Source organism: Polypterus senegalus, chromosome 13, assembly GCF_016835505.1.
Source record: "Polypterus senegalus isolate Bchr_013 chromosome 13, ASM1683550v1, whole genome shotgun sequence".
In the NCBI taxonomy this organism is placed as follows: domain Eukaryota; kingdom Metazoa; phylum Chordata; class Cladistia; order Polypteriformes; family Polypteridae; genus Polypterus; species Polypterus senegalus.
The window spans coordinates 141,681,724-141,700,011 of record NC_053166.1 but is presented as its reverse complement, the minus strand read 5'-3'; the positions used below and the strand labels follow the sequence as shown (position 1 = coordinate 141,700,011).

General features: G+C 39.8%; 1 protein-coding gene across 2 annotated transcripts in view; it reads right to left on the bottom strand.

Annotated features, from left to right (window-relative positions):
* Positions 1–18,288, bottom strand: part of slc29a4 (solute carrier family 29 member 4) — a 106,283-nt gene that overhangs the window by 2,031 nt on the left and 85,964 nt on the right. For both annotated transcript variants that reach the window (XM_039774638.1, XM_039774639.1), the window contains exons 8-10: positions 14,158–14,284; positions 6,529–6,716; positions 1,692–1,932 (exon numbers count right to left, since the gene is read on the bottom strand). In XM_039774638.1, coding sequence (XP_039630572.1) covers positions 1,692–1,932; positions 6,529–6,716; positions 14,158–14,284 — 556 coding nt within the window. The remainder of the gene's footprint in view (positions 1–1,691; positions 1,933–6,528; positions 6,717–14,157; positions 14,285–18,288) is intronic.

The following is an 18,288-nucleotide window of genomic DNA, read 5'->3' as shown; positions in this document are numbered from 1 at the left end:
GGACTTTATTTATTTAAAACCTGTCCTATGCCACAGACCACATATCACACCCGCCTGCAGATTCACTCTATATAATATCCACAAGATCAGACCATATCTGACACAGTATGCAGCACAAATCGTGGTCCAGGCTTTGGTCTTTTCACATCTGAACAACAACAACATTTATTTATATAGCACATTTTCATACAAAAAAATGTAGCTCAAAGTGCTTTACATAATGAAGAATAGAAAAATAAAAGACACAGTAAGAAAATAAAATAAGTCAACATTAATTAACCTAGAATAAGAGTAAGGTCTGATGGCCAGGGTGGACAGAAAAAACAAAAAAACAACTCCAGACGGCTGGAGAAAAAAAAAAATAAAAAAAAAAATATATAAAAAATAAGATGCAATAACTATGCAACTCTCTGCTGGCAGAAATACCTGCATATGTCACCAAGGCAATGCAGATGACTCAAAATGCAATGCTATGTCTGGTGTTCACATGTCACTCTTCTTTTCAGATCACTACAACATCGACTATTAAGTTCATATCCTTCATGATTGCCTACAGAGTAGTCAGTGGGTCAGCACCTATGCATATGGAGACACTCGTGAGGTAGTGGGCTCCTTCTCGACCATTCATGTCTGATGATGAACAGCATCCTGTAATGCGACCTCTGCTAGCCCTCAAGGCTCATTCCAGACTCTTCTCATGTGTAGCCCCTAGCTGGTGGAACAAGCTGCCCACCTCCATTTGAATTTCTGACAACCACAACATGTTTAAGAAGCATTTCAAAACTGCCTTGTTTGGTGAATTTCTAACTGATAATGACTTTGTTAGGTGTTTCTTACCTAAGAATTGTAAACCACTTTACATTTTAGTCTGAGTTATTTACTTGTAAAGATCAATTCTGTAACCTTGTCCTGTCGCACTTGTTACCAAACAGCCCCCAAGACTGATATTTGCTTGAAAATGTTGACCTCTTTTGTAAGTTACTTTGGATAAAAGCATCACCCTCTTCATAAAAAAAATCACATTCTTGTCACAATGAAAGGCACTATATGAAATAAGGTTTGACATGGAACTTAAAATGAAAGAAAAGAGGATTTTTTTAAACAGACATTTTGTGATTGCAATGAAAATGAAAAGCAATATGTGAAATAAAATGTAACTTTCCACCTTAAATAAATAAAATAATACTTTTGTAAGATATTAGAATCTCAATGACAGCCACTATATAAAACAAATACTTTTGTTTTGCTGTCCACTGGTTTTACTCCCTCAGAGTTGCTATTCTCTCTAAGATGGAAGTAATGGCTCACAAACTTGTTTCGCTGCTTCAATGGCCATCTGTCTTTCTGCTGCGCCACACAAAAACTTCCCAGTATGGTTGCTAATCACAAAGCAGCCTCTGAGTAACAGCAGGCTCCCTCTCATTGCACCCACTTTCTATCCATCCATCCATTTTTATAACCCACTTATAAAAAGCATTGTTGTAGGGTAGTTGGGGTCTATCCCAGTAAGAGTTGGGCACAGGGTGCCAAGCCATCACAGAGTAACCGAAGTTTCATTCCCAAAGGTGTCTCAGTGGACATTTGCAGCTGCCAGGAGGATGTCACCCAGAGCAAAGACAAATGCTCATTGACATGTTTTACATTTATTACTGTCACCATAAAGAGCTGTTCAGGCTCATATCTCAACTCACCTGCCAGCTCTCTCTGTTCAGGACTGACTTTTCCTGCCGCCAGAATCATTGGCACACTCCCGAAGTAGCCATTACTGATGCCCATGAGAAGAGAGAACACACAAGGCCAGGCTGGGTGGGTCAGGGCAGGCTTGCCGCTTGGGTAAATGCACATGACAAAGAGGGGGATAAAGACCACCCGAATACATGAGAAAAGCAGAAGGCGGCTCCCATTCCAGTCATAGGGTAATGCAGCCAGGATCTGAAGAGTAGAAGAGCAGACAATAAAGACAGTAAGAAGGAAGTGCAACGGAATTATAGTCATGATATCTAATTGGTTAGACAGCTCACCTTTGGCATCTACTACTTATCATTTGTGTCATTAACTGGCTGCCTTTTCAGTTCCCAAGAAACCCTGTGAGAGTGCAATATGGTATGTACTGCCATCTAGTGAGACGGGGGACATTTTGTCTCTGATGGAATGCCATAACAGTCCTTTCATTTTCTTGCCTTCCCATTCAGGATGGTTAGTGGTCAACAGACATGGCAAAACCTCTGTTCCTATTATAGCAGCTGCACTTTTTTGTGGTTCCTCCTTATTAATGGTAATAACCTTCTTTTTTTACATTGTTTAAAGGAGTGCATGATGGCCGACTCTCTTTTAGCTTACATTATAATGAAAGGAGATAAGGTAACTGGTTACTGGGGCTGTGTGTTCCCCCAGCACTCTGGGTAGCAGCATCCCTCTGATCAAGCTTCCATGTGGACACCTGCAGGGTTGCATGGAAGTTGTAGTCTCAATGGGCCGCCTTGCCGTGCTCTTTGGATACTCATGGTTGGAGTGTTTAGGCTAAGGCTCTCCCCCGTCCTGTAGAGGTTCTGCCTGACAGAGCCACACATATAAAACATACATCTGTAGACAACCATGAGTGAATCTGCCTTACAAAAGTGGGTGGAGACACTAAGTGTCACATTTCTACACTACACTTAAGGCATTAGAAGTGCAGCGCTCAGAGTAGGGACAGGCAATAGTGTGCTTGATAACCTGATCTGGCAGACCCAAGCCTGTGGTCACGGCAGAGAAACCTTCAAAGCCAGAAAAATCTCCAACAAAGACCACCGTTAAACATATACAGCAAAACCTTGGATTATCTGTCAGGGGTCGGGAATGAGGTCATGACGGATAAGAGAAAAGATGGATAACAGAACAGCTATTTTAAAAATTATATAAAGTAGATTAGTTCAGTGAATTTAGTATATTTATTTACAAAACAAAACTATATTAACACAACCTAAGTATTGACAAAATTAATTAATTCATATAATATTGTAAAGGCCAGCATAATAAGCAAATACAACTCACAGGTACTGGAGTTTTCTATGTTTTACTTGGAGTTTTTGCACCGTAACAAACGGTGCCTGTCTGGGTTATGGAACACACCCTCCAAAATGATAAAGGAAAGCTCTCCCTACCAATCAGTTCATCTCCTGCCACTCATGTTCTGTCTTTATACTGTAAACACTTCTGCTTATTGCCTCCTGACTCCCTACTAAAAACTTCCTTCCTCCGCCCCTTCCCTTTTCTCCTGTCACTCATCTCCTAAGAGGCGTGTCCTCCCCTTACAGAACAGAAGCCCTTCAGCCAGTCCCATCACTTACACAGCATTCCACCCCCCTGCCTGTACGTCACAATATATTGAGAAAACACAATATAACAGAATTTAAAAAGAAAATTACAGTACAGAAGAACATTAACATTAATATAGAATAGCATTAGTGGTTTCCATTTTCAACACACGTTTTCAATTTTGTCAGCATCACGCTTTATATCGTTCACTGTTGTTCTTCCTACTCTGTAAACTGAAGCAATACTTGAAGCACTTTCGTCATTTCAGAAATAATTTCAATTTTTTCTGATAATTCCAACAAAAGACAAAAGCTACGAAGCGCTATTAAAACTGAAAGTACTATGATTTCAAAATACTGCCTAACACAAGGTGCTGGGGATGGACACTGCGCGCTAGCACAAGGGAGAGTTGCTCCAATGTGCAGCAGTGCTCGCAGCGTACCTCACGGCAGCAGTAGTACAGTAATAGGTAGGTGCTGGTGTGTGCAATTTTTTTTTGGCCCTGACGGTTAACAGACACTGACGGTGAATCGACTGACGGATAGTCAAGATTTACTATAAATTTATGCCATGTGCGCAGAGAATACTACATTAGTTAAAAATAACCATAACCTGATGTGAAGGAAAAAACTTCCTGTAAAATCAGATTATAACTTGCCATTTAAAGACTTCACTGAGCTAGCAGCAAAGGTGGGTAGAGTAGCCAAAAATTGTACTCAAGTAAGAGTAGCGTTACTTCAAAATAATATTACTCAAGTAGAAGTAGTAAGTAGTCATTCAAAAAATTATTCAAGTAAGAGTAAAAAAGTACTTGGTGAAAAGACTACTCAAGTACTGAGTAACTGTTTGATCATAATAAATAATTTATTTTTTAGAAATGTGATAAGACAGACAAAAATATAAAATAATGTGCAAATTCTGCTATTTCCAAATAATAAGAAAAATGAGTAAAAATAAATAACATCTTTACAAAATAAAGATGTATAAATAACACAAAGTTCCAAATCTCATTTTTCCACAACAAAGCTTTTGAAGCCGATACCTACAGTAGGTAACGTATGTTTGAACAGTGCAAACTACTGACAGTGACAAGACGTACTGTACACTGACAGTATAATACTGCATATTCACTTGCCCTCCAAATAGCACAGCTGATGGAAAATAATATTAGAACAAGGCAGCTTGTGTACGTACAAGAAGTCTCACTTTACCTTGACTGTCTGTGTCTGTGCATGTTTGGTTAAAACGTGTTTGTTCTTCACTCAGTGAAGTGATATAGTTTCAGCAGGAGTTGGCTCTCATTTTTTATGTACAGTATTCTTTCTTTCCCTGTCCACTGTCTGTGAGGAATTTGTGCCGCTAGGACGCGACAGTTTGTGTGTGGTCATATGACTTCATGGCTACATCTGATTTGTGAAACGGAACCATGTGATTATTGTTGCTACGTCTAATTGGTGGTACGGAGTCTTGTGATTATTGTTGCTACGCCTGACTGGTGAAACAGTCATGCAGTAGATCCACTGGCGGATTCTCTCTGGCAAAAATATAGCTTACTGTATCTAATGGAAAAAGAAACGATTCGAGTGTTGCCCAATGTAGCGGAGTAAGAGTAGCGTTTCTTCTTCACAAATGTACTCAAGAAAAGTAACAAGTATGGTGCAGTAAAACTACTCTTAGAAGTATATTTTTTTAAAAGTTACTCAAGTAAATGTAACAGAGTAAATGTAACTCGTTACTACCCACCTCTGGCTAGTAGTACTACGAACAATGCACCGCTGTCGGCTGGATGAGGTGTCTGTCGCTACAATGATACTGCCGCATTCAATGTGAGGATGAAAGGAATGGCAGCTACCTCCGTAAAAAAGGTGAACTGTAAACTATGCATTCAAATTAAACAACAACCTGTCAAGGTGTTGTTCCTGCCTGGCGCCAACAATTCCTAGGACAGGCTCCAGCTGCCCTGGATTAGCAGATTAAGATAACAATGGACAGATGAACTAAAAGGTGTGCCATCATACCCAGTTGAAAAGAGGTGTAAAGAACGTCTGTCATGCGAGTTGTTAGGGAAGAGCAACATGAGGTAAGCAGTAGCTGTGACTAATGACACTGACATGACGGCAGTGGATGAGGGTGCACAGCACCCAACGTTTCATCACACAACACATCTGAATGATTAACTAAAGTAAGTTAACATTACGGTCTCATTGAAAATGCCAAACATACCATACTTGAATAAGGTCACAGCATTTTAACATGTAGTATACATAAAGACAACAATGCTTCTCTAAATATCTATAGAATGTAGTGATGCAATAGTCAGAATGACCGTAAGATACATAAATTAATCATTAAGCTGCGGATACTATACTCTTGAATTGATAACAGCAAGTCTACATTTTTATTGTCCCCCGGTGTCAAATCTTTTCTTCAGTTTCTTTTTCTCTCTGCCTATCTCTCCATATTTGTCTAATACATGAGGAGAAACAAGACACTGCAGCCCCAAACGTTTAAAGTGCATGGACTGAAGAAAACTGGGGGTGGGATTTTAGGAGGAAACCCTGTGGGCGGAGCCTTTCCAGAGGCAGATTTTGCGACTCTTTACTACAAACATTTTAATAAGTTGTCTCCAGATGTGTGTTCCCATTAGAGAAAACCGCCTGGACCCGTGAGACTAGCCTGACCCAAAACTGCTTCCTGAGTGCAATAGCATTACATCAGAAGGACTCCTGGGCCTTCCTGAAAAGAAGCTTCTCCACCTCAGCCATTAAGTCAGGAGTGGAGAGTAGCGAGGAGGATGAATTGAATTGCGTTGTTGCTGTGCAGAGGTAGTAGGTTGAAGGTATTTGTGTTGACTTAATGAGTTTTGGTTAGATTGGTGTTGACTGCAGTTTTGTCGGGGTTTTGGGGGTTCTGGAAGTCTTACAGGATGCAGGTGCCGTTTTCTTACTGATGTCTCACTTCTTTTCTTATGGTGCCACCTTATCATGGTGCCTCTTAATTTTTATTTCTAGTGTCTCATTTCTTTTACCTGTGGTGCCACCTTGTTAATGCTGCTACATTTTGCTGTTTCTGGTGTCACCTTATCAATGCTGTTCTTAGTTTATTTGCAGCTTTATTTCCTTAATCCTGCCTTATGTCTCTTCATACTTTTTGCTAAAATAAAAAGCCCCACTGTGCTCTTCTTAAAACTTGATTTCACTGCCAATTCTGAACGGTTTTGTTCTTCTTTACCTTTCCCACAAAGTCAGACATGTTAAAAATGGCCATGATAAGGATGGGTAGCCATTCTCCCAGCGTTTTGTTCCTGATTTCAGATTCAAGGCCAGGAAACAAGCAAAGCGTGATGAAGTAGGTCACCGCTATGGACAGCATGTAGGTCCAGATGACCCGAGACACAACATAACGATGAAGAATCATGTCTGCAAGAGAAAACAGGCACCTGAATTATTGACAAGTTCTGTTTAAAATCAGTTCATTTTTGTACAGCAATCTTCACTGACTATAGTTCACTGCAACTACTTTAATTACAAATTATGCATTTTATAAATAACAATGTACATGCATACTACAGACTAGTAAGGCAAGGTGAACTAATATTTTGAGATACCTAAAAAAATAATAATTAATAATTATAAGGTATCTGAAAATCTGAAACTCCTTTCTGGATATTGCAAAATGTGTTACTTTACATTTTAAGAGATCTGCAATTCATTTTGGGATTTCTCAAAGACATTTCCTGATATCTTAAATTAACTTCTTGTGCATTTCAAAATATCTCAAGATATCACAAATACATCTCAAGGTATCTTAAAATCCTTTTCCCATAAAACTCCCTATTCTTGTGAGCTCCTGTCTATTTTAAGATATCTCGGAAATGCATCTGATTTCTCCAAACAAGCAGGAGAATGGCAAGATGAATTATCATTTTCAGATATCTCAAAATACAGTTTAAGATATCTGGAAATCCCTTTAAGATATCTCAAAAAATATATATTCATCTGAAAATACATCTATTTCAGTTGTTGGTGGGACACGGGATGGATGGGCATCCCAGCAAGGAATCAGGAAGATACCTTACCCCGAGTGAATAGAAAGACAATCCAGCCAAGAGAGGGAAGGATGTTGCACCAGGACAAGGCTTCCCTAATGGATGGATGGACATCCCAGGCAGAAAAGAAAATGGTTCCTTACCTGAGGATTTCTCAAATACATATCAAGATATCAAATATCTCAAAATCGCTTCCTGTAAAATTCCCTGTTCTTACAATGTGAGTTCCTCTCTATTTTAAGATATCTTAAAATTCATTTGGGACATCTCGAAATGAATCGGAGGTTATTTTGAGATATTGTGAAATGAATTTTAGATATTTGAAAATGGGTGTAGCGCTTCTGCCTCGCAGTTAGGAGACCCGGGTTCACTTCCCGGGTCCTCCCTGCGTGGAGTTTGCATGTTCTCCCCGTGTCTGCGTGGGTTTCCTCCCACAGTCCAAAGACATGCAGGTCCCTAGTGTGTGCTTGGTGTGTGCGTGTGTGTGCGTGTGCCCTGTGGTGGGCTGGCACCCTGCCAGGGATTTGTTTCCTGCCTTGCACCCTATGTTGGCTGGGATTGGCTCCAGCAGACCCCGTGACCCTGTAGTTAGGATATTGCAGGTTGGATAATGAATGGATGGATGGATGAAAATGGGTAGAAAGCTATTTTAAGATATCTGGAAAAACATTTGAGATATATTAAATTGATATCTTAAATTGCTATTCAGTTATCCTTGAAATAATTTCACGTCTTTTTTAAAGGTATTTTTAAAATGCCCTTTGGATATCTTGAAATATATTATGATATATCTAGAACGGAACTGAGACACATTTTCAAATATCATGAAATGAATTTGAGGTAACCTAAAATGTACTTCAGATATCTCACATCAGTGAATTTCAACATATCATGTTTTTCAAGATATCTTAATTATATTTTGAGATATATAAAAATAACTTTCTGTTCATTTTAAGATATCTCAAATTCATTTCAGATTCACTCTGTACAGCATCCACATGATCAGACCATATCTGACGGAGTGTGCAGCACAACTCCTGGTCCAGGCTTTGCCACATCTGGACTACTACAGCTCTCTCTCTCTATCATGTCATGTGTCACCAAGCGACTACAGAAAATTTGAAATGCGAGCACATGTCACTCGTCTTTGCAGATCACTGCATTGGCTTTTTCTAGTGGCACGTATTCAGTTCACATCCTTGGAGATTGCCTACAGAGTAGTCAATGGAGCAGCATGATCTCCGTATAGGAAGGGTTGGCCCTGCTCCAGAGGACTACAAGTTATCAACTAGTCTCACTGTGCATGTCTCACTAGTAGCAACTTGGATGAAGAAATACCATGTGACCTACTTGCTCAGTTTAGTATCACTAACTCCCAACAATTCAGTATATAACCTTGGAGTGGTGATTGATGACTAGCTGTCCATCACTGACCACATTGCAACTGTCTCTTGGCTTTGCAAGTTCACTCTATATAACTTCCACAAGATCAGACCATATCTGACATAGTATGCAGCACAACTCCCGGTCCAGGCTTTGATTTTTTTACATCTGAACTACACAATTCTCTGCTGGCAGAAGTACTGGCATGTATCATCAAGCAGCTTTGGATAATACAAAATGCAGCAGAACATCTGGTGTTTAATAAGCTGAGGTGGGCACATGTCACTCCTTTTTCACATCACTACATTAGCTCCTTGTGGAAGCATGTATTACGATCAAATCCTTGAAGCTTGCATACAAAGAGTAGGAAGAGGTCAGCTCTCCTGGGTGGCTGTGACACCACGGATTCCTGCAGGGTATTCTGGGACTTGGACTTTGGTACAGCACTGTTGGGTTCTGTGGGGGCTGCCAGGGGAGCTGCAGAGCCCTACAGTGGACTTCCACCACACCTGGGAGTGATTCCAGGTAATACTGATGAGCCACCTGAAGCACTCCCAGGAGTAGAATTAAAGGAGCCACCTCACTCCATTCAGAGAGCCAGAGTCGAGGGGAAGAAGGATAAAGCTTGCAAGAGAGGAGTGGAGGTGGAATGACTGGGAATTAGCAGGTGAAGGAAGGACTGTGTTGTGGTGCTTCATGCACTGTGCTGTGGGGAGTAGAGAAAAGCGCTCCACGGCTGTAAATAAAATGTGTGAGCTGGACTGGAATTTGTTTCTGCCTGTCTGTGTCGGGTTAGGATGGCTGTACACGCCCCGGTGGTCCACAATGGACACTATTGAGGTCCCACACTCCTTTTCCACCACACAGGTTTGCCAATGAATGGTGTCTGGTGATGCCACTTCTGTGTCAAATCTCACTCCAGACTCTATTCATGTGTAGTCACTAGCTGTTGGAATGAGCTGCCCTCATCCATTCAAAATTTTGACACCCTCAAAATGACTCTCTCGTGTGGTGAATTTGTAACTGATAATGGCTTTGTTAGGTTTTTGTAACGTAAAAATGGTAACTCGCTTGTGTTTTTGTTCTGAGCTCTTCAATAATAAATAAATAATAATAAAGGGTTAAATAATCTCACTCGATCTTATATTTCAGAATGTCTTTCACCTTACACTCCAAGACGTAACATTAGATCTTCAAATGAGTGTCTTATAATTCCAAGAGCTAAACTTAAAAGAAGTGGTGAGGCGGCCTTCCGCTGTTATGCACCTAAAATCTGGAATAGCTTACCAATAGAAATTCACCAGGCTAATACGGTGGAGCACATTAAATAACTGCTAAAAATCAATATTTTAACATGGCTTTCTTATTGCTTCATTTTAGTGTAACCCTGATATTCTGTATATGCATTGAATTATCATTTTTTTCTTGGCTCCACAATCCATACTAACCCCTACTTTCTCTGCTGTTCTTTTTCCTGATCAGGGCACCGTTCTGGCCCTACATTAATGGATTAAAGGCCAGAGGTCCACATGACCATCATCATCATCAAATTCTTCCAGGTGAAGCCTGAAAACCATGAGGACTGATTGAGATCATTTATGTTAGGTAGAAAGCCTAGAGTGGGCTGGGTGGTCTCATGGCCTTGGAACCACTGCAGATTTTGTTTTTTTCTTTTTTGTTTTTTCTGTCCTCCCTGGCCATCGGACCTTACTTTTATTCTATTTTAATTAGTATCGCCTAAATTTATTTTTTATATTTTGTTTTTTTTCCTCTTTCTTCACCCTGTTAAAGCACTTTGAGCTACATCTTTTGTATGAAAATGCGCTATATAAATAAATATTATTGTTGTTGTTTACTTGTGATGATGAACTTTGTAAACATGTATTCAATCAATCAATCAATCAACATTTATTTATATAGCACATATTCATACAAAAAATGTAGCTCAAAGTGCTTTACAAAATGAATAGAAAAATAGAAGACACAATAAAAAATAAACATTAGTCAACATTAATTAACATAGAATAAGTAAGGTCCGATGGCCAGGTGGACAGAAAAAAAAAAAAAACCAAAGGCTGGAGAAAAAATAAAATCTGTAGGGGTTCCAGACCAAGAGACCGCCCAGTCCCTCTGGGCAATCTACCTAACATTAGTCAAACAGTCCTCTTTGTATTTAGGGTTTTCATGGAAGGACCTGATGATGATGGTCACGTAGACTTCTGGCTTTCAGTCCATCATTGTTGGTGCATCATGATGCTTTGAGTAGGTGGTGGTGGCGCAGGCCGCCACCACAAAGAAACCGGAAAAAGAAACAGAAGAGAGAGTAGGGTCAGTATGGATTTTGGAGCCACTGTGAATAACTATTATGAAGAATTGAACATACAGAGTATCAGGATTAAGTTAAATTAAGTTAAAGTGAAGTTATAAAAAGGCCATGTTAAAGTAATGTGTTTTCAGTAGTGTTTTAAAGTGCTCTACTGTATTTGCCTGGCGAATTCCTATTGGCAGGCTATTCCAGATTTTAGGTGCATAACAGCAGAAGGCCGCCTCACCACTTCTTTTAAGTTTAGCTTTTGGAATTATAAGGAGACACTCATTTGAAGATCTAAGGTTACGATTTGGAATATAACGTATTGTATTGTAACACTTGTTCCCAAACAATTCTTCAGAGTGATAATGTTGTCCTCTTTGGTAAGTCACTTTAAATAACATCTGATAACTAGCTAAATAGAAATATAAATGATCCATCATTCAACTCATAATCAAACCCACTTAATGCTATTACAGGTGTTGGGAGCAAAGTCCATCCCAGCAGTACCATCAGGCACAGACAGAAATCAGATCTGGATGTGGAGACTGTCCATCATTGGGTCCACTCAGACACGAGCCGATGGGGCCAATTTAAAGTTACCAGTTAACCCAAAGTACACATTTTTGAGATGTGAGATGAAAACCTGGAAGAGCATGAGTAAACTCCAGTCACAGAGACCAAGGATTTGAACCCAGGACTCTACAGTAGCATCACTTGCAAGCTATGGTGACTTAAACACAAAAACAGTAGGACAGTAAAGAAATTCCACATAGACAGTGACCAGGCTGGGATTTGAGCAACAGGGGGAGCCACTGTGACACTCTGGCCATGGACCAATCAGAAACTTTCATTTGGTATGGAATCTTTCATAGTCATAAAAGACCTTTTTCAGGCTTGGCCTTGAAAAGGTGATTTTTATTTACTGTCCTTTGTGTTTAAGGACAACGGTCAGGTCCATAAGTATCTGAACAGTAACAAAATTTTCATTATTTTGGCTCTGTATACTACCACAACGGATATGAAATGAAGAAATCATTATGTGATTCAAGTTTGATTTAAGGGGTTTACCAAAAACATTGTATGAGCAATGACAGCCATTTTTATGCATAGCTCTCCCCCATTTCTAGGGGCTATAAAGTATTTGGACATTTGACTGACAAGGTGTTCCATAGCCAGGTTGGAGTAGGTCCCTCATTATTGCATTAACTATTAAAAAGGTAGAAGGTTTAGAGGTGATTCCAAGTGTGGAATTTGTATTTGGAAGCAGTCACTGTGAACTCTCAATAAGAGGTCCAAAGAGCTGTCCATGCAAGTAAAAACAGTCTATCGTTAGGCTTAGAAAACAAAACAAACCCTTTAGAGAGTGCAGAAACACCAAGAGTGGTCAAATCAACCATTTGGTAGATTCTTATAGCAGTGGTTCTCAACCTGTGGGGTGTGAAGTAACAAAAAGGGGGGCGCGAAGATGTGAAAAAAAGAAAACAAGAATCAAAAATATGAAAAAAACATCTGTTGAAACCAAAACTAATTAACCTAAACTACATTCTGATACTAACAATAAATATAGAGTTAGATAAATGTCGATAAAAGTTAAGTAGGTATAATAAAATATGCATCTACATTTCAAAAAAATATTACGGGGGGCGCGATTAAAACTGTTATGAAAAACTCGGGTTGCAAATACTTAAAGGTTGAGAAACGCTGTGTTAAAGAGAAGGAACACACTGGTGAGCTCAGCAACTCCAGAAGGCCTGGGCAATCATGGAAGACAACTGTGCTGGGTGATTCTGTCCATGATGAAGAAGAAACCCTTCATGACATTTAGCCAAACCAAGAACACTCTCCGGGAGGTAGACCAATCATTGCCAAAGCCTACAATCAAGAGAAAACCATGAAAGTAGAGACAGGAGGTTTACCACAAGGTGCAAACCACGGGTAAACCTTGAGCATAGGGAGGGCAGATTAGCCTTTGCCAAAAATCATTTTTTAAAAGCCTTTCCAGTTGTGAAACAATTTACTTTGGGCAAAGGAAACTAAGATCAATATATACCAGAATGCTGGAAAGAGAAGAAAATAGAGAAGAGAAGAAACGGCTCATGATCTATAGCATACCACATTATCTGTGAAACATGGTGGAGGCAGTGTTATGACGTGATCATGCATGGCTGCCAATGGAAGTCAGTCACTGGTGTTTATCGATGATATAACTGCTGACAGAACTTGCAGGATGAAGTGTCCAGGGCTCTATACTATCTGCTCAGATTCAGCCAAATGCTGCAAAACTGATTTCATAGTACAGATGGACAATGAGCCAAAACATACTGTGACAGCAAGCAAAGTGCTTTTCAAAGCAAAGTAGTGGAAGATTCTTCAATAACTAAGTCAATCAACTGACCTTAACCCAACTGGACACACATTCCACTTGATGAAGACAACACTGATGGCAGAAAGTCCAACAAGCAAGCAGCACCTGAAAACAGCTGCAGTAAAGGCCAGGCAAAGTATCAGTTGGGTAGAAACCCAGTGTTAGAGAAGGCCATGGGTTCAAACTTCAGGCAGTCGTTGACTGCAAAGGACTTTCAACCATATATTAATAATGATCATTATATTTATGATGATGTTAGTTTCTCCAAATACTTTACAGTCCCTGAAAATGGGGGGCCATCTATAAACTTGTCAGTCTTTTCTAAACAGCTCATACAATATTTTTGTTAAACTCCTTGAATTAAAATTGAAAGTCTACACTTCAATCATATCTTGATTACTTTTGTTTCAAGCCTATTGTGGTGGCGCACGCAGCCAAAATTATGAAAATTGTGTCACTGTCCAAATACCTGTGGACCTGATTGTCAAAAAATTGAGAGAATGCTTGTATGCAGCATATCAAGAGGACTTGTGAAAAGCATAATAAAATATGGATGAGGTCTGAGATGCACATTTATTAAACTGGTACTACAAGACATTCACGTGATGAAATAAGCAGGACGTCACATACTTCTTTATAATTTCCTGCTAGTTGTCTGCTGTTGTTCTTGTAATGGAGTGATCCTCCTTTCCAAGCCACTGTTTTAACAAGTCACCTCCCTCCATCAGATTTGATCAGGGAGGACTGTCTTACCTCGAAAACTGGGCCAGCTTCGCCTTATTTTTGGCTTGGGGACATCAAAGCGGACGTAGGTGCCACTGCCTGCAAATTCGGCCTCTGTCATGACTTCTGAGGGAGAAATTCCCGCTGGTCCATTTTCCTTAAAATAAAGAAAGAACTTTCTTAGCTTTTTTTTCTGCCAAAGAAGAAGCTTCAATTAAAAAAAATGATTTTATATGACAAAAAAAGACTCCTGACAGGCTTTGAAAGAAGTATTTCTCACATGCGTTCTTCTTGCTTGGTTATTAGCAATTACTGGCGCACACTATAAGAAAAGTAGGTTGAGGTGACCTTGTTGAGAAGTGATGGTCTGATCCCCCCCAAAGGGCTTGTGTTCTACTGAGACTCGGTTAATTGGTACACGTCGAGCGAAACGGCTCTGCTGCATGTTAGGAATGAAAGCGGCACACGTGTAAAGAGCAGATTTATTATACGATGACAGATGTGGAGAAACTGGCCCACTTGCAGCCAGCTAGAGCAATGTTAGTCATCTGGTATTGACAATAAAAAAAGCATTGATTTTGTCAGCTGCTGATATCATTTGTTTTGCATGAATCAAAATAAAATATGTAACAAACGAAAAGAATTTGTATGCATTTGGCACATGACATACATAAAAAAGCCTGATTTTAACTTTAAAATATTGCAGGCTAGTTATTATATTAAGAGGAATGAAAAAATCATTTTTTGCAGAAAATATTTACAGTGGATTCAGAAAGTATTTAGAAACCCATCACTTTATTGTGCAGTAAACTTTAATGGACACGTATGCCAGTTTTTGCCCATCAATTTACACTCAATAACCAGTAATGACAAAGTGAAAACATGTTTCCAGAAAGGTGTGCAAATGTATTAAAAAATCAAAGCCTGAACTCCCTCATTTATATAAGTATTGAAACCCTTTCTTGTGGCTCTCCAAACTGTGCTCAGATGCATCCTGTTTGTTTTAATTCTCCTTGAGATGTGTCGAGAACCAGCCTGGAATCCATCTGTGGCAAACTGAATTGTCTACGTAACATAACTGGGAAAGAAGGGCCTTAGACAGGTGACCAGGAACACAATGGTCACTCTAACAGAGCTTCGGAAGTCCTCTGCTGGAATGGGAGAACCTGACGGGAGGATGACCGCCTCAGCAGCTCTCCATCAATCAGCCACATGTGACTTCCCACTTGGAGTCTGCCAAATGGCACCTCAAGGACTTTATAAGTATGAGGAAAAAGATTCCCTGGTCCGGTGAGACAAAAACTGAACGTTTTGGGCAAAGACGAGGCACTGCTCATCACCTGACTAATACCATCCCTACGGTGAAGCATGGACAAGGCAGCATCAGTCTGTGGGGGATCTTTTCAGCAGCAGAGACAGGGAGATGAATGCAGCCAGATACAGAAAGGTTCATGAAGAAAACTTGCTCCAGGGTGCACATGACCTAAGACTGGAGTGACGGTTCACCTTTCAGCACAGCAATGACTCAAAGCATACAATGAAGAAAGTGCTGGAGTGGCTTTGGGTCAAGTCTCTGACCATCCTTAAGTGGCCCAGCCAACATCCAGACTTAAAACTCATCTGTGGAGTGACCTGAAAATCGAAGTTTACAAATGTTTCCTATTCAATTTAACAGAGCTTGAGATGAGCTGCTAGGAAGAATGAGATAAACTGCTCAAATCCAGGGGAGCAAAGCTTGTAGCAACTTCCCCAAGAAGACTCAAAGCTGCAATTACTGCCAAAGGGGCTTCTACAAAGTACGGAAGTAAGGGTCTGGATACTTATACGAATGAGAAATTTCAGGTTTTGAACTGGAATAGATTTGCAAACTATTCTTAAAGCATGTTTTCACTTTGTCTCTATGGGTTATTGAGTGCAGATTGATGGGTAAAAATGTCAAATGCATCTTTTTAAAATTAAATCTATAAGGCAGAAAGTTTTAATTTCACATTGGGAACAAATAAAATTTGTCTTTTTCAAAACCACCCTATCTATCTATCTATCTATCTATCTATCTATCTATCTATCTATCTATCTATCTATCTATCTATCTATCTATCTATCTATCTATACTTTTAAATGTATTTGGGGTATGGAGTAAGTAATGTGAACTCTGGATAAGGGTTATGATTATGGTCAGGGTTAGGGTTAGGATAGGGGTAAGGTTAGTTTGAGTTATGAGCTAGTGATGGGGAGCGTTTTGCTTTTCGTGATGAATCTCAGTTTTGTTGCTTATGTTTAATTTGATGCATAACTGATGTTATTGTTCTTTTGTTTAATAAAGGAATTTTATCTATCTATCTATCTATCTATCTATCTATCTATCTATCTATCTATCTATCTATCTATCTATCTATCTATCTATCTATCTATCTATGAGTTCAGGGTGTGAGTCAGGCCTTGGCATTTGGAGGAACTCACCATACAGATTTGGACAGAACTGATGGTGGGTCCTGTAATCACACCTAAACAAGGTAAGCCAAGATGGCGGAGGATAGATCTGAAGAAAGTGCCATTTCTTGAAGCACAATAGTGTTAATGTCAGGTTCCTTTGTTAAGAGAAATTCCTTTTCTTCATCTGTGCCATCTCAGTTGAATTATTATGTGACACCCTGTTAGGCTTCTTATAGATTTTTTTTCTGCTGCATTTTCTGTGCATGTCTATTTATTTCTGCATTAGTCCTCTCCACACGCCCTTTTTAGAAAGCAGAAGATGCTATGCATCTATTTTTGATGAGCAGAGCAGAGTTACCATTTTTTCATTTACTCCCCAGCGGGAACCTGCAGTATGTGCCATGAGATCAATGCAGACTGTGGGGTCCCAGTAGCATCAGCCTGTTCCTCTCCGGAGCTAAAGTGCTTGGTAGGTACAGTGAATGCAGAAAGTCCTCAGACTCCTTCACTTTTTCACATTTTGTGATGTGGCACCCTTATGGTAAAATCATTTAAATTCATTTTTCCCACATTGAGTAACATTTAATACCCTAAAATGACAAACTATAAACAGGATTTTATAAGTTTTTGTAAATGTATTAAAAATAAAAAAAATAACTGAAATATCACATTGACACAAGTAATCAGACCCTTTGCCAAGACACATGAAATGTGGCTCAGGTGCATCCCATTCTACTGATCATCATTGAGATGTTTCAACACTTGGTTTGGAGTCCACCTGTGGTCACTTCATCTGACTGGACATGATTAGGAAAGGCACACACCTGTCTATTGAAGGTCCCATGGCTGACAATGTGTATGAAAATAAAAGCCAAGCCATAAATCTGCATGTAGAGCTAACAGACAGGATTGTGTTAAGGCACAAATATGGGAAAGGATACCACAAAAATACAGCAAAAGGAAAGAGCACATAAATTTGTAAAATGTGGGGTCTGAAACCTTTCTGAAGGCAAAACTTGAGCCGCTTTGTTTGGTTTAACGTTTAGAGTTTAAATTGCTCAGTTTAAATTGTTTTTTAAAAGCAAAACTGGCAAGCAACACTCACCACTGTCACTGTTTAAAAGACATAAAGAAACAACACTTTAACAAATTTTGCAGGTACCCTTGTATCCAAGTCACTTCACTAAGAATGATTTGTACATTTAATGTGTTTCCAACTCACAATCTTAAGAAAAGTGGGAGCCAATTTGTGGCTGCATCAGCAATACACAGAAAAATTTAAAAAGGCAAATAAAATGTTAGATTACATTATAAAAAGCGTTAAATTTAAGTCTAGTGACAAACACATTCTCACATCAGGTCAAGTCAAGTTGGGGAGCATGCACTGGTACAGTGCGTTGCCGCACCCACCACACGATGAAACAACTCGGGATCTCAGTTTGCAACCCCCCAAGCAGACACGCGGTCCAGTCCCACCCACTGGAAATGACCTTCTATCTGCCGCAGCCAGGTGTTACGTTGGTGACCCCTTGGCCTGGTCCAGCCACTCATGTCTCCAACAATGAAGGTCTTACGATCCGGATCACCCTCAAGGAAAAACACCACATGGCCGTAGTGCCGTAACTGACACTCCCTCACAATGCAGGTAATGTGCCTCATTTGGGACTCCATGAGCAACCGCTCATTCGACACAAAGTCAAACCAACGGTACCCAAGGATTTTCCGGAG